Source organism: Miniopterus natalensis, chromosome 4, assembly GCF_054644295.1.
Source record: "Miniopterus natalensis isolate mMinNat1 chromosome 4, mMinNat1.hap1, whole genome shotgun sequence".
Lineage (NCBI taxonomy): Eukaryota > Metazoa > Chordata > Mammalia > Chiroptera > Miniopteridae > Miniopterus > Miniopterus natalensis.
In genome coordinates, this window is record NC_142084.1 from 69,456,467 (window position 1) to 69,472,929 (window position 16,463).

At 51.7% G+C, this 16,463-nt stretch overlaps 1 protein-coding gene across 1 annotated transcript in view; it reads left to right on the forward strand.

Moving 5' to 3' along the window:
- Positions 1 to 16,463, forward strand: part of CACNA1A (calcium voltage-gated channel subunit alpha1 A) — a 163,898-nt gene that overhangs the window by 141,033 nt on the left and 6,402 nt on the right. The window contains exons 34-39 of the mRNA XM_087816760.1: positions 113 to 228; positions 1,555 to 1,705; positions 5,716 to 5,843; positions 8,012 to 8,108; positions 10,527 to 10,632; positions 16,355 to 16,462. Of these exons, the coding sequence (XP_087672886.1) occupies positions 113 to 228; positions 1,555 to 1,705; positions 5,716 to 5,843; positions 8,012 to 8,108; positions 10,527 to 10,632; positions 16,355 to 16,462 (706 nt within the window). The remainder of the gene's footprint in view (positions 1 to 112; positions 229 to 1,554; positions 1,706 to 5,715; positions 5,844 to 8,011; positions 8,109 to 10,526; positions 10,633 to 16,354; position 16,463) is intronic.

Consider the following 16,463-nt stretch of genomic DNA (forward strand, 5'->3'; position numbering starts at 1 on the left):
AGAGCTGGGTCAGGGAGCCCCGTTCAGAGAGGCAGACATGGGCATTGCGTGGGGTTTCCCTGGAGCCATTGAGGGGCTCGGCCGGCCTGCTCATCACCCTGCACCCCCCCAGGTGTTTGGCAACATTGGCATTGACGTGGAGGACGAGGACAGTGAGGAGGACGACTTCCAGATCACCGAGCACAATAACTTCCGCACCTTCTTCCAGGCCCTGATGCTCCTCTTCCGGTGAGAGGCCGGTGCTTTCAGCCTCTGTCGCCAGTGGGGGCGTGTCCCTCTCCTTCTCTTCTGGGGGGGAGGGGGTGCCCTCAGTCTTCTGTGCCCGTGGGGCTTGGGATGGGCATGGGGGGCCCAGCCACCCTGAAGGCCCTGGGACTTGAACGTGAAAGGCGTTTGAAGCCATTGACTCCTCCTGACCACCCTGGGAGGTGGGGATTCTTGCAGCCCCATCTGACAGGTGAGGAAACTGAGGCCTATAGACTCTGAGGCTTGATTCTTAATACTGGCTGCATGTTAGAGTTCTTCTTTCACTCATGGGAGCTTTATTGAGCGCCTACTGTGTGCCAGGCACTGCTGTAGGTACTGGGAACAAAGCAGAAACAGACAACATCCTCTGCCCTCTGGAAGCTTATATTTCCTGTGGGAGAGACAATCAGTAATAAATTATAGAGGATACTAGCAGGAGATAAAATTTAAAATTAAGAGGGAAGTGAAGGTACAAAAGAACAAATAATGTATGGTTTTATTTATATGAAGTACCTAAAATGGGGAAACTCAGAGAGAGAAAGCAGAGTAGAGATGCCAAGGCTGGGAGAGAAGAGACTGGGGAGTTATTGTTTAACGGGCACAAATTTTCAGTTTGGGCAGATGAAAAGGTTCAAAGGTGATGGTTATGCAGCATTGTGAATATGCTTAATGACATTGAGTTATACACTTTAAAGTGCTTAAAATGATCAATTTTATGTTATGTATATTTTGGCACAATAAAAAAAAATTTCTCACTTAACAACAAAAAAGGAATGGAGGGCTGGTAGACTATGCCTCCCCGAAAGGGGTGATATATGAGAGAAATAGGCAAGGAAGGGAGCCATGTGGATATCCGGGAAAAGGCAGTGCAGGCGAGGGTACAGCAAGTACAAAGGCCCTGAGGCTGAAGCATGGCTGGCATGTGGAGAACCAAGAGGAGCGCAGTGTGCCTGGAGCAGAATTACCTAGGGAGAAACTAGTAAAAGATGACAATCACCTGGAAGGAGGGAAGTCTTTTAAACACACCTATGTGCTCAGACCCCATCCAGATCAACTGAATCCAAGTCTGTGCTAGTGAGGCATTGGCATCGGCCCTATTTAAACCATCCCCATGGGCTTCATTGCACAGCCAAGAATGAGAGTCCCCTCCCTGAGCTCCCAGAGAAAACAGGTAACTTACCTGGGACTCAAACCCATGCCGGTCCAGCTCCAGAGCCCACGTGCTTCACCTCGATGCTCTGCCTCCCTGGGAGGCAGTGGTGTCCAGGGCTGGGTGCCCAAGTCCCTGATGCCCCTCTCTGTCCTTAGGAGTGCCACCGGGGAGGCTTGGCACAACATCATGCTTTCCTGCCTCAGTGGGAAACCCTGTGATAAAAACTCTGGCATCCTGACTCCCGAGTGTGGCAATGAGTTTGCTTATTTTTACTTCGTTTCCTTCATCTTCCTCTGCTCGTTTCTGGTGAGTCTGTGGACATGTGGGGGTGGGCTCCCCAGAACTGGCTCCCTCTTAGAGGTGTGGGTTTCTCTAGAATGTGACTCCGAGGCTTTCCTGAGCCAGCCTGGGATCCGGTTAGCCAGGGTTTCTCCCGTCAGCGCTGTTGACGTTTGGGGCTGGGTCATTCTCGGTGGTGGGAGCCGTTCTGTGCGCTGCGGGTTAACAGCATCCCTGGGCTTGACCCCCTAGATGCCAGTGGCACATGCCCCACTACCCTTCCAGTTGTGACAACCAAAAATGTCTCCAGACATTGTCAAATGTCCCCTGGGGGAGGGAGGCAGAATCTCCCCCATTTGATACTCACTGGATATCCTGAGGGAAAACCTAGTGGAGCTGAGAGCTGGTCCCAGGACCCATCTAACTGAGCTGTCGGAGTCTTCCACCTTCTCTCTGAGAGCCGGGTGCCTTCCTGTGTACCATCAGGAGGCAAGAAGAAGTCAGCCACTTAAACATTCTCTGGGGGCTTGGGGCTTTGCAAGGGATTGAATGGGTTTTCACTAGTAAAAGATAAGTTTGCTGGAAGGAGGAATCTCATAGGACCCAAGGATAAGAAACACTGCAAGAGATTGAAACCAAGAACCAGGAAAGAAAAAAAAATGGATGGATAGATAGATGAAAAAAGATGATAGATGATAGATAGATAGATAGATGATAGATAGATAGATAGATAGATAGATAGATAGATAGATAGATAGATGATAGATATAGATGATAGATAGATGGATAGATATAGATAGATGATAGATAGATAGATAGATAGATAGATAGATAGATAGATAGATAGATAGATAGATAGATAGATAGATAGATAGATAGATAGATGATGATAGATAGATAGATAGATAGATAGATAGATAGATATAGATGATAGATAGATAGATATAGATGATAGATAGATAGATATAGATAGATAGATAGATAGATAGATAGATAGATAGATAGATAGATGATAGATAGATAGATAGATAGATAGATAGATAGATGATAGATAGATGATAGATAGATAGATGATAGATAGATGATAGATAGATAGATAGATAGATAGATAGATGATAGATAGATATAGATGATAGATGATAGATAGATAGATAGATAGATGATAGATAGATAGATAGATAGATAGATAGATAGATAGATAGATGATAGATAGATATAGATGATAGATAGATAGATAGATAGATAGATAGATAGATAGATAGATAGATAGATAGATAGATAGATAGATAGATGATAGATAGATATAGATGATAGATAGATAGATAGATAGATAGATAGATAGATAGATAGATAGATAGATAGAGAGATAGAGAGATAGAGAGATAGAGAGATAGAGAGATGAGAGATAGATAGATGATAGATAGATAGATAGGTAGATAGATAGATAGATAGATAGATAGATAGATAGATAGATGATAGATAGATAGATAGATAGATAGATAGATAGATAGATAGATAGATAGATAGATAGATAGATGATAGGTCAGGAACCACAGCAGCTGCCCGCTCTGTCTGCTTTGTCTTTCTCTCTCATGCTCTGTGGGGCCTCATCACTGCACCCCTTTTTGTTCTCTGCTCTCCTTGGAGCAGTCACAGCACAGTCAGAACAGACACTCTTTAGGTGTTTCAAGCAGAGGGTATGGAATACAGGGATTGGCTACACAGGGTTGAAAGAGGAAACACACAACATGGAAAGCACCAGGGATCACTGACTGTAGGAATGCTAGGGATGGAGTATTAAAAGGAAGAGAGGGTGTTACCAACCAACCCAGCTACCTCTGGTACCCCAAAGGGAATGCTGGCATCCTAGCTTTCTGCTGCCCCTGGACAACTGCAGGTGGTACTTGGCTTAACACAAGAGGAACGCATCCTCTCACAGTTCTGGAAGCTAGAAGTCCAGTCAAGGTGTTGTCAGGGCTGTGGTCCCTCCAAAGCCTCTAAGGGGGATCCTTCCTGATCTCTTCCAACTTCGGGTTGCCCCAAGCATTCCTTGGCTTGTGACGGCATCCCTGTAATCACTGCCTTCATCTCATGGCCTTCTTCCTGTGTGTTGGTGTCCAGGTTTCCCTATTATGAGGACAGTAGTGAAGTTGGATTTAGGACCCACCCTAATTTAGTATGACTTCATCTTAACTTGATGATATGCACAAAGACCCATTTTCCAAATAAAGTCACATTCACAGGTATCAGAGTTTAGGATTTGAACATGTCTTTTGGGGAAGATACAATTCAACCCACAACACAGACTCTTACAGGAAGGAGGAGTCTCCTTTCCTCTCCTTCCAAGCCTGGCTTCCTGATGGTGGCTTCCATTAGCAGGGCATAAGAAGCCAGCTACAGAGGAAGTATAGGAGATGTGGTTTGCAGATCTCGGCCCAAGCACCGGCATCTGTCAGCAAAAGCCCAACACACACACACCCTCTTTAGACTAGTAACTTCACACTGGGAGACCTACAGCCTCAGTCTCACAGCCACTGACCCAGGAGGGTCCATTGCCCAGTTCCAGATTCCCAGAAGAGAGAGTCTGAACGGGCCAGCTCAGAACTAGTCGGATGCCACCATTGTCGAGCAGCTATGGGTGCATATAGAGACAAGAGCTTATAATGCAGCTTATCTGGGAGGGGCAGGAACCCTAGAAAATACCTACAGCACTTGACCATCGGCCCCCCAAGGACAGGAATTTGTTTTGTTCACTGCTGTGTAACCAGTACCTAGGACAGTGACTGGCACAGCAGGTGCTCAATCAATATCATGAAATGATTAATTAAAAATAGTCACTAAAGTTAGGGACATCTGGAATTAAGTGCCACTTATTAATCACCTATTATGTTTACATCTAAACATTTGTTTAATACTAACTGTGTGCCAGACCTTATGCTAAGCACTGGGGTATGAGGAGAGAACACAGTTCTCTCAGTTTGCAGGGGTGGTGGGCAGGCAAGTCAGCACATAATAGCAGCACAATCTGATATGTGCTTTGATGGGGAAAACTCAGACTGAGAGAAGGGAGATTTCAAAGATTGGCCCACAAGGTTGGTGAGCAGGAATTAGGCCACATAGCCATCAAATTGGTTGCAAGTAACATAAACCGACATAAGCAAAATATGTAGTTCACTATCTTATGTAACTGAAAAGTCCAGGTGAAGCTAGATCCTGGCAAGCAGACCCCATCCCCTTTGCTATTGTCCACACTGGCTTTATTCTCATACTCTCTCCTTGTAGAGGCAAGATAGCTGCCAGAGTGCCAGCAAAAATCCCAGAGAAGGCTCTCATTGGCCACCTTGGGTCATGTGCCCTTCCCTAACCAATCACAAGCCTATGGAACCATGAGATGGGGGTCAGCCACACCCAACCACAGCATCTAAATGTAAAGGGGTTACCCAGGTGCTGTTACCCAAAGGGAGAAAAATAATGATGTTCCCTAAAGGAACAACTTTTGCAAAGGCCTGGAGGCAAAAGCAATGCAAGCTCCCCATGTGTTAAGGGCCAGAAGAACACACAAAAAGGAGCTGCCAGATGCAGATGAGGACAGGAAAATTAATCCATCCATCCATCCATTCTAGAAGTAGTATTTGCTGAGTGCTTACTTTGTGGTGGGGCTGGGAACACAACAAGGTTCTTGCCCACGTGGAGCCTTCACTTTGGCCTTGTTGGAGGCCAAGTATGGGAGGTTTTAGGGTCATGGCAGTTCCCTTTGTTTTGGCCACCATTTCACATAGCCTCTCCTCCCTCTCTCTCCAACTCGCTATCTCCATCTTTCTCTGTCTCTCTCCCACATCTCCATTTCTCCATCTCTCTGTCTGGGCTCCTTGTGTAAGCATGTGTCTTCCTTCCCTATCCCTTTCCCCCTCTCTTTCTCTGTCAATCTCCCTTTCCCCATCTCCTCTCCTCCCTTTCTCCCTCTGGACCTCTGTGTAAATGTGTTTGGATGGGTCTTGCTCTCCCCCACTCCCTCTTGGCCCCTGGGGTTCCCACAGATGCTGAACCTCTTTGTCGCTGTCATCATGGACAACTTTGAGTACCTCACTCGAGATTCCTCCATCCTGGGTCCTCACCACCTGGATGAGTACGTGCGTGTCTGGGCTGAGTACGACCCTGCAGCATGGTAAGGAGTCACCCCGAATCCTACAGCCACACTGCTCACCTTTCTCTGGCACTGGAGCCCAGGCTAGGTCAGGCTCCAGACCCAGGGGTGTTGGGTCCCTGGGGAGCTAGCAGGGATCTCAGGGGAATCAGTCTAGAGGAAGGAAATGAGAATCGGCACCTTCACACGCCCCAGGTTAAATGCTTTGGGTACCATCCCTGCCCAAGCCCCATGCTTTCAGGGAGATGAGGCAGGGAGTCAACCATGAGGAGCTGGCCTCCTATGAGTCTCTCCTGTCCCTCTCTATGAGGCCTCCAGATTGTGAGGACAAGTTTTCCAGGCCCCTGGGAGGAAGCCAGAGGTCTCTCAGCCTCCGTTCTCCTGGGAGTGTGGGGAAAGGAGCTTGCCTAGCTCCCTTTGCGCATGAGATTGGCTGCAAGATCAGAGTGGCAGAATCCTGCTCCTGCTGGGATCCCAGGACCCTGGAGCAGGTCATCACACAAAGCCAAGGGAGAGGACACAGAACCTCAGTGGCCTTTGCATCTTTATAGTCAGAAAGCAAGTGAACTCTCCCATTTCCATAAGCACCAGAGCACCTCTTCCTGGCTGACCGGCAGTGGTTCAGAGGGTCAGCTCCAACCTGTGAATGTGTACTGAGTACCTGCTCAATACCAGGCACTTGCAGGACACTCAGAGGCACTGTGCTGATGCTCAGAGTCCATTAGCCACTGGCTGAAGATTCTAGTTCAGGCTGAGCGTGGGGCCTGAGAAAGTATTAACAGGCACCCTTCAAGGCCTGAGTGGTGGAGGGGAGGCTTTACAAGGAAGGGAGGGAGGAGCCATCCTTGCCATCCCTGCAGCCCCAGATAAGTCCTCCATGAGACCTAGAGGCTAGGGTGAGCTGCGGGTCTGGGACTTGATTTTCAGCTGGTTCCTAACTCTTCCTGTTTTGATTTTAGGTCACAGCAGTTGGATGCTGTCCCCCTGTCCTCTATTCCACGAGCCCCCTCATCCCAGTGTAGCCCATGTAGATTGTAGAAGAGGGAGATGCAGACAGAGCCCCGGGGAAGGTGCCCCCAGCCCAGAGTTCCGGACACACCCCAACCAAAACCCTTGCCCCCTGGGGTCTGTGAGTGTCTGGGAACGTCACAGGGGCCTTCACTGATCCCAAGCCTCCCCCACTCCTTCAACCCAGGGGGTCCTCAGTCCCTGGCATCATGACCTCACTGTGTGCACAGGGAGTCAGCGTGAAGGCAGCTTGACCCCTGTGCCTCCACTAATCCCCTCTCTTCTCCTTTCAGCGGTCGGATTCATTATAAGGATATGTACAGTTTATTGCGCGTAATATCTCCCCCTCTCGGCTTAGGCAAGAAATGTCCTCATAGGGTTGCTTGCAAGGTTTGATTTCCACTAAAACCTGCTAGCATCCATGGAATGAGTGTGGCTTGGGGTTCTTCAATATATATATTTCATATATATATATCCAAAAAACAGAGCCATCTCTCTCTATCTTGCATTAAACTAGAAAACTCTCTTAGCCAACAGAATGCAGTCACGTAGACTTGATGAAGCATGGAACATCTCTCTGTTCCCTTCAGCCATTCTGCTTGCTCTTAGCTGAAGCTGCCCATCCCAGGGTCTCAACGGCACCCCAAACCAGACATCCAGGGGGATCGTAACTTTGTTTTCCTCCCCCCACCATCACTTCCACTCTCTCCCCCCCGCCCTTTGCCTCCGAAGCCCCCAGCCCTTCTCCCACCACCCCTCAGCCCCTCCTTCCCGTCTAGGCCCCCTCAGAGACCAGCCTCAGCCAAACCAGAGAATTTTAACCAGTTTTGAAAACAACATGGAAACCAAGTGTGGCTCCAGGCCTCCAAAATGAGAAGCCCCCCATTCTCCACCAGAACCCTAGCTCAGAGTCCAAACAGAATCTGACCTTTCCCTTCTCTCTCTCCCCCCCTGCTTGTAAGCAGTGAAATAATATTTTTTTAATTACCTTTTCTTCCATTTTTTTCCTCCTCTTTTCCATTTATTTGAAATACCTATTTTATCGTTCTCTGCATCTTTCTCTATATTTTTTCGGCTCGTGTGGTTTTGGTTTTGGTTTTTTCTTCCCTTTCTTCCCCTCCCTCCACCCCCCTTCCTTTGGTTCTCCGTCCCATTCCCGTTTTTGTTTTCGGTGCTGCCAGGGGCCGCATGCCTTACCCGGACATGTATCAGATGCTGAGACACATGTCTCCGCCCCTGGGTCTGGGGAAGAAGTGTCCGGCCAGAGTGGCTTACAAGGTAGATTACCTTTGCTGACCACCGACGTCCGGGCACTGGGGATTTTTCAGTGCTGGCCAGGAACAACCAGCCAAGTCTCTTTTTCCAGCGTTCCTCTTCTTTCCTTTTTTTTTCTTTTTTCTTTCCTTTCCTCCTCGAGTAAATGGATCATGACCATTCCTTGACTCTAAGGAGCACACTGTGTCCGTCCTTTCTGATGAGTGTGTCTTGGTGTTTTGAGACTCCATTATGGCCGACATGCTGGGGGGGAGGGGAGGAGCCCCCAGTCCCCTCGCATTTGGTCTCCTGGGAACCAAATTGGACACAAACACTTCAGGGGGGATCACCATTGTGCCTCCTTTCTGCCCACCCAGAGCACACCCCCCCACTCCCAGGCCGGGACAGGTACCTTTTGGCAGGGGTCTTTGGCCCCCAAAAAGGTGAGACCCTGGTCCCATCTTTTGTATCTTGAACTCCCAGGTCCAGCAGTTCCCCCTCCGCCCCCATGCACACCTGAAGCTGATCTCTGACCTAGGGCCTTGGGGGATCCAAGACCTCCTGAGGAGTACCCACAGCCTCTCCTCCCTACTTCCCCCTCCCCCCAGAGTTGTTTCCCTAGCTCCTGTCTCTATGCCACCCATCTACCCCCCAAGACAACCCAACATGCCTCTCCATTGTTCCAGAATGGGCAGGCAGGCCGCAGCTGGACCCCTGGACCGTGGCACCCTGAAGCAGGCCATGCACGCTGCCTTGGCGGGAGCCTGGGGCGGGCAGGCACCTTGGCCGACCGGGGGGTGGCGGGGTGCATGCTGGCTGAAAGAGCAAGGGTCCTGCCGCCAGGCGGCTGGGCCAGGCCATCCCTGTAGGACCCTGTCCCAGAATCTACCTTGGCACCAAGGACAGATGTTCTGTTTCCTCCAACTCATGCACAAGAAGTTCAGGGATGACCTTTAAGGTCCCCCTGAAAAAATGGTTACCCCATCATCCCATTGTCCCATCCACTTTGGCCCACCCTGTGTCTGCAGAGTCCTCCCTCCCCTCTGTCGGTGCCATCCCTTCTGCCTCACACACCTGCCTCCCCACAGCCTCATTCCCCCTCCTCCCTCCATGAACCCCTCCTTCCCAGGCAAGGCCTGGAAGAGGCTGCCTCCACAGCATCTCAAAGATCCCTGCACCTGTCCCTCCTCTCTGTAGTTGTCCTCTCACCCTTTCTCTTCGTCTCTGCTTGTCTAAGTGTGGGGGGGGGAAGAGCCCTTCCCTTCCTGGCCTCTGTGCAGGGCCCCCATGGATCCATAAACCGCCTTTGTGCAATCTGAAAAAAGCACCCTTTCCACAGAGCACTTAGTCTGCTGGAAAATGGTAACCCAGACCCTTTTCTGCTGGCAGCTGGGAAGTTGTCTTTTAAATACACAAACCTGCGGTTCCTAAGACAGGGGCCGCTCGTGCAATGCACAACCTGCACAGCTGTGCTCGGCGGCCCCGTCTGCTGCCTTCCTCCCTACCCTGCCCCAACCCATTTCTTGTGTCTACCCTGGGTTTGCCACTCCTTTCCCCTTGTCCAACTCTGTTTCCTGCTGACATGTGTCTAAGGCCCTGTGTGAACCCCAGATTCACCCTTGATCCCCATCTCCGTGCCACCTCAGCGTGGGCTGGTGCACACCAGCCCAGCATCCTCTCCCACATCACCAAGCGAGGGGCCAGAGCCCCTGCCTGGGACATGGGGAGTCTTTTCTTCCCTGGGCCATGGGAACACCCCTCAGCCCTTCCCCCACCATCACCCAGAGCCAAGATCCAGACTTGCCCTGAGATACACTTTCCACGGAGCTATGAATGAGTCTCGAGATTCCGTCTGCATGTGCCCGTCTGCCGTCTGTGTTCCGGCCTGGCCTCGCTGCATGTCTGCGAGGGGCCCACCCCATCAGCGGGGGGCCGCCTGCCTGCTGCTTCTCAGAGAAATGATGTGGTCTGTGCCCATCTGGTCTGGTCTGGTCTGGTCTGGGCCGAGTGGGGGGTGGGGGCAGGGAGCCAGCGGCCCCCAGGCGGTTGTGGCCGTGGACCCCTCTGCCTGGCTGTTGCATGTCTGCTCTGATCCAGCTTGTGCACTTCTTCTTTGGGGTCAGAATGGAATGGAGCTGTCCAGAAGAACTCTGGGGCAGGGTGAGGATCTGGGCCCACCTGCAAATGCCAGGTCTAGGGTCCAGCATGTGGGAGAGGAAGGGGCAGAGGCTCACGGCATAGGAGAGCCCCCTGTGCCCTCCCTACTGGCCGCCAAGGGAAATCGGGAAATGGAGCACTGGGACAGGTAACCTGAGGGTGGGGGGCACCTTAGCTGCTGCCTTCAGAGTTCTTCCTGGGGCTCCCTGGGGAGGGTGGGTCCGGCTCACGAGGGGTCAGGCAGTGTGCTTCGGAATGACTGTCCTCGCCTTTGGTTTACTGCAGAGGCTCCTGAGAATGGATCTGCCTGTTGCCGATGACAACACTGTCCACTTCAATTCTACCCTCATGGCTCTGATCCGCACAGCCCTGGACATCAAGATTGCCAAGGGTAAGGGGGCAGGGGTGGGAGCTGAAGGGCAGAGCAGGATGGAAGCGGCCTCGGAGGGAGTACAGGGGGCAGCTGAGGATCCTGCCCCCTGCCTAAAAATGTAGGAGCCACTGCCCGTCCTTATCTTCACTGGCTCACCCATTCACTCACTCAGCAAGCACCTAGTGCAGGCTTCCTGTGCGCCAACTACCACCCCAAACATGGGGGATACAGCAACTTACACTTCCAGCAAGGGAGGCCTGCCCTAGGAGGTTCTGAAGGAGGTAAGGTGATGAGTCACATGGATACCGGGGGAGAAAGTGCCCCAGGCAGCGGGACTAGCAGGTGCAAAGGTCCTGGGGTAGGAGGCCATCTGGGGCTGTGTTCCTGACAGATCACCACTGGTCACTCTGACCAGGGCATTCTGGTGGAGGGGTCAGGGTCCCCCATCTTTAATGCGTTTTGGGAGCCTGACAGTAGACTGGATATGACTTGGCAGCTGATGAGGTAGCAGGCCAGAGAGAGCGGACATGAACAGCAGAAAGAAGGAAGCTGGGAAAGGAGAGGGCTGGGTGCGTCCTCCAGCAGAGTTGGAAATCGGGGGCCCGAAGAGAGAGGTCAGGGCTCCACCCAGCTAAAGCTTCTGGGATATCGGGAGGAAGGCAGACTGAACTTTAGGGACACAGGCTCCTTCCAGCATCCTAAGGAGAGAAGGGGGACGAGGCTCTGAGGCCAGAAGTTGCTGGGGAAGTTGCTGGGGAGTTGCTGGGTTTCAGGGAGGGAGGTCAGCACCTTCCAGTGGGTCAGTGCCCATCGGAGGGGGACAGGTTGAGGACAGATATTGTTAGACATGGGAAACACGCAGGTGAAGGTAGAGAGACCAGGAGGAGCCACCAGAGAGAGCGAGAACCACAGGGAGTGAGGGTGAGGCTCGGGACAGCAGAAGTAGGGTGGGGATCAAGCCCTTGTCTGGCACACGGTGGACGTTTCTTTCTCACACAGCAAGTCAGAGGCCACCAGCCTGGCAGCTGGGCACACATCACGGGTCAGGCCCATGTTCTGTGCACACTGGGGTTCTGCTTGCCCCAGGCTGCTCCCTCTTTGGCATGGTTGAAGCTGGACCAAGCAGGGAGGTGAGGTAGCAGGAGAGTAGGCAGCAGCTTCCTGTGACCAGGTGGGAAAGGCAGTTTTTGTGGGCTCATCTCGCCCGCCTGCCCTGCCTCGCTGGAAACCTTGGCAGACGACCTCACTCTCTCCAGGCTTCAGTTCACGAGTTAGCTAGTTATGCCACATAACAAATGATCACAAGTTTAGTAGCTTAAAACACACCTACTTATCAGCTCACAATTCTATAGGTCGGAAGTCCTGGTGGGCTCACCTGGGCTCTCACAAGGTGGAAATCAAAGCATCCGCCAAGCTGGGATCTTCTCCAGAAGCCCTGGGAGAACCTGAGCTAGTACCAAATGTATGCACATGCCTGGAATTCCCTGTGCCCATCCCTGGCCCTGGCATGCCACTGGTTGCAGGAGGATTTCAGCTTCAAAAAACAGGAATGACTGTTGCCATTGTCTTAGAAAGGGCCAAATCCAACAAATCTCACCCAGGGCCAGTCCAGACTCTTATTCAGGACTCCACGAGGCTGACCAGCCAAAGGGCACTGTCTCATCCTTTAATACCCCAAAGACCAGGCTCTGTCTGCAAGTGGGGTCTGCAGTGGCCTGGAAGGTTCTCAGGTGGACATCACTGGAGCTGAAGGGCTTTGACCTGCCTGAACCAAAGAGGGATGTTCTGGTACATTATGATCTCCCCAAAACTGGTGGCCACTGGCCACCGCTCGCTGAACGAGAGCATTCGTTGAATGCCTGCTGTGTGCCCCGCTCTGTCCTCAGCACCTGAGGCATGGCAATGAAAGACAGATGAGCCTCCTGCCCTCTTGGAGCTGCAGGGAAACAGGTGACAAACAATAAAGGCCATAAGCCAAATATGTAACATGTTCCAAGGTGAGAAGTACTATGGAAGAAGAAAAAAGAAATAGCAGGGTGAGGGTTTGGGAAGCGAGGTCAGGGGTTAGGCCTTATGTCAGTGGTCCTCAACCAGGGACCATTCTGCCCCCAGGGACATTGGGCAATGTCTGGAGACATTTTTGATTGTCACACTGGGAGGAGGCTGGCGCTAGTGGCATCTGCTGTGTAGAGGCCAGGATGCTGGTGCTGCAAAATGTCCCAGAGTGTGGACAGACCCTGTGACAGAGGCTCTTCACCGAAAGGCCTGCAGAATGAGATGGGAGAGTGGAGGGCCATTGGACGATAAACTCTGGGACACCATGAGTCCATGGGTACTATTGCCTGTGTACAGGGGGACCTCCGTCCCTGGGAGCCCTGATGTTAATAATTCTGTCACTAGAGGAGAGATAAACCTGGGATTCAGCCTGGAGGTAACCTCATGACCCTAGGGGAGGGCCACCTGAAACCCTCGAAGGATTTTCCCTTTGTTTAAATGTGGTGACAATCCTGAAGGCCAGGCTTCCCAGTGAATCGAAGCAGAAAGGTGGTGGTTCTCAACCAGGCAGTTTTGTCCCCCAGGGGATACTTGGCGATGTCTGGGTACAGGTTTGGTTGTCAGGACTTGGGAAAGGAGGTGCTACTGGCATGTAATGGGTGCTGCTCAACATCCTACAGTGTACGGGACAGCCCCACGATCAGTGACCAGCCCCCAAGTGTGGACAGTGCTGGCTGAGGCCCGGGAACCCGGCCCTGACTCCCTTACCTAACTCAGAAGCCAAGAGCAGGTGTCTCAGCTCAGGTGGCTATAACCAGATAACAGAAACTGGGCGGCTTAAACAACAGGAATTTATTTTCTCAAATTTCTGGAGGCTAGAAGTCCAAGACCAAGGTGCTGCCAGAGTTGGTTTCTCCTGAGGCCTCTCTCCTCAGCGTGCAGATGCCAGCCGCCTTCTTGCTGTGTCCCTACATGGCCTCTCCTCTGTGCGTTCACATGCCCGGTGTCTCTCCCTGTCTTATAGGACACCAGTCCTATTGGATTAAAGACCACCATTATGACCTCATGTAACTTTAATTACCTCCTTAAAGGTCCCATCTCCAAACACATTCACATCGAGGCTTAGGGCTTCCACATGAAATTTTGGAGGGACACAATTCTGTCCATAACAGCAGGTGTCTTCTTTTTCTCTGCTAGAAACAGGAAACATACACACTGTAAGGAGAGAGTGACTTTTAACAGGAAATGTCGTGTTCTCTTCCTTCCCTTCCCATGTGTCTTAGAAGGGGCCACAGAGACACTGAACACCTCACTTAGCTAGAGTGCATGTGAGACATAGCCATTAATTCCAACTGCTTCCCATGAGGAAAGAAAAACTGTCATAGGTTGGCGCCCAGGGTCTTGAGAGCCCAACACAGGATTTTCCCAAGGGTCCCCACAATAGTCTTGACCTCCCAACTGCTGCAGGGTGACAAATTAGCTCCACCACCACCCCCTCAGCCCCACCCCCTCCTGCATCACCATGGGTGAAAAGAAAGACTAGACCATGAAGCAGGCCCTCTAGCGGGTGAGACAGGAAACAACAACATGAGATAAGTACAGAAAAGAGAAAGCAGAAGAAAGGCATAGAAGGCGATGGGAGACTGTTTTAAGTAGGGGACAGCTAGAAAGCTTCTCTGACAAAGGGTTTGAGCAGGGACCTGAGGGAGGAAGGGAACCACATAGATATTTGTAGAAAGAATGATCCTGGCAGAGGAAACGGTCCATGCCAAGGCCCTGAAGGAGACTGTGCCTGGCATGTTTAAGGAATGGTGAGAAGGTCAATGTGGTTGAAACAGTGAGCGAGGGGGCGAGTAGAGGAGACCAGGGCAGATTGTGCAGGACCCTGTGACCTCGGACGACCACCCTGGATGAGGTAGAGCCAGTTCTGAGGAGGGCTCTGAGCAGAGTAGCCACCTGTCTCAGGTGCTCACAGGTGCCCTCTGGAGGCTGTAGGAGGGACAGGAAGACCTGGCAGAGGCGACTGCACCAGTCCAGGCAGTTCAGCTTCCCATCACCTCAATATCCTCTGAGCTTAACCTGCAAAAAGGCCCTTCTGAAGGATTTTTCCCAAAATAAAGACATCTGTCTCCAGAGTCACGTGGGCAAAGATGAATGAAAGTTCCGCAGAATGCCTGGCAGGTATCTGGGCTTTGACCCACATCTGCTGAGAAGGAGAAGCTGAACAGAGGTGTCAGGGGCAGTTCTGGGCTAGACCTGGGAAAAGGAAGAGTAGGGAAAGGCTGGGAAAGGGGAGGTCAGCGTGGGAAAGTGGAGGCAAAGCAGAATGTTGGGGCTATTCTGCCCCGGTAGATGGTTGGTAAAACACAAATACTTTTCTAATGGCTGGGAGCCAGCCCCTGCCCTTCCCCCAGATCTCCTAGACCTCCCCCCACAATCTACCAACTACAAAGTTAAAGTTTGGCCCAGCAGGGGGCCTTGGGACCCTTGCTCTAGCTCTTATCAGTGTCCCTTTCATACCTACTTGAAAGCATTTGGAACATGCCCCTGTGCCCAGGGTTGGGGGGCTCCTGAAAGGAAAGGAGTGGAGGCCAAGCTGGTGTATTATTCAGGACGGACAAGAATGGGCTGCCGTAACAAACACAGTGGCAAAGGTTCACATCCCACTCCCATTAATGTGTCCTTCCTGGGTTGGCAAGGGGACTCCGTTCATCAATCACATAGGGGCCAAGCTTGAGAGAACCATTGTCCCTAATGTCATCAGCCAGCATGACAGAACCCATTAAATACCCAAAGTGACACCTCACTCTGCTCACACCTCATTGGCAAGAACTCATCACATGGCCCCGGCCAACCACAGGGTCCAGTACAGGTTACACTACCATGTACTCAGGCAGGAATCTCTGGGACCAGGAACCGCTGACAAAGAGCCTTAATGACCACCATGGTGGGGGTGAGGGACCAGGGATCAGCAATGGCCAAAGGTCACATCAATGGAAGAGGAGACTTGGTTGAGAGAGAAACATTCATCAGAACTGCTCCTTGGCATCGCAGCCTCCCTGGGGCTTTCTCCAGGCCTCGCTCCAGAACGATGGGCTGCTGTGGTAACAATCCTATGGCAGACACTGTCCTAAGGCTGCACACATATTAACTACTTTAATCATCAAACAACTCAGACCCTGGCTGGTGTGGCTCAGTTGGCTGGACATTGTCCCATGCACCAAAAGGTTGCTAGTTCAATTCCCGGACAGAGCGCATGCCCGGGTTGTGGACTCCATCTCTTGTTGGGGGTGTGCAGGAGGCAGCCCAGCCAATCAGTGTTACTCTCTCACATTGATGTTTCTCTCTCCCTCTCCCTTCCCCTCTCTCTAAAAATTAATAAAAATAATTTTTTAGAAAACAGTGAGGCAGGTACAATTGCTATCATCCCCCCTTCACAATGGGGAGAATGAGGCCCAGAGCAGCAGACTAGGACCTAATCATTTGGGAGTCAGGCTTTGACCTGGGCCATCCAGCCTGTCGATGCTGAACTGTCCCCTACACAGCTGCTCCACAGCCCTGTCCCTGTCAAGTACCAGAGCCCCCCTGGTCTTTTCTCCTCCTGGCCAGCCCCCCGGGCACTGGGGCCCATGGGAACTAGGACTCCAGAGCACTGGGTAGGCAGGAGCTGCTGGCTTGGCGACTGCCCTGGAGGCCAGCAGGTGCCCAGGCAGGCAATCAGGGCCTCTCTGTGCCCACATTGCAGGAGGGGCCGACAAACAGCAGATGGACGCCGAGCTCCGGAAAGAGATGATGGCCATCTGGCCCAACCTGTCCCAGAAAACACTGGACCTGCTGGTTACCCCTCATAAGTG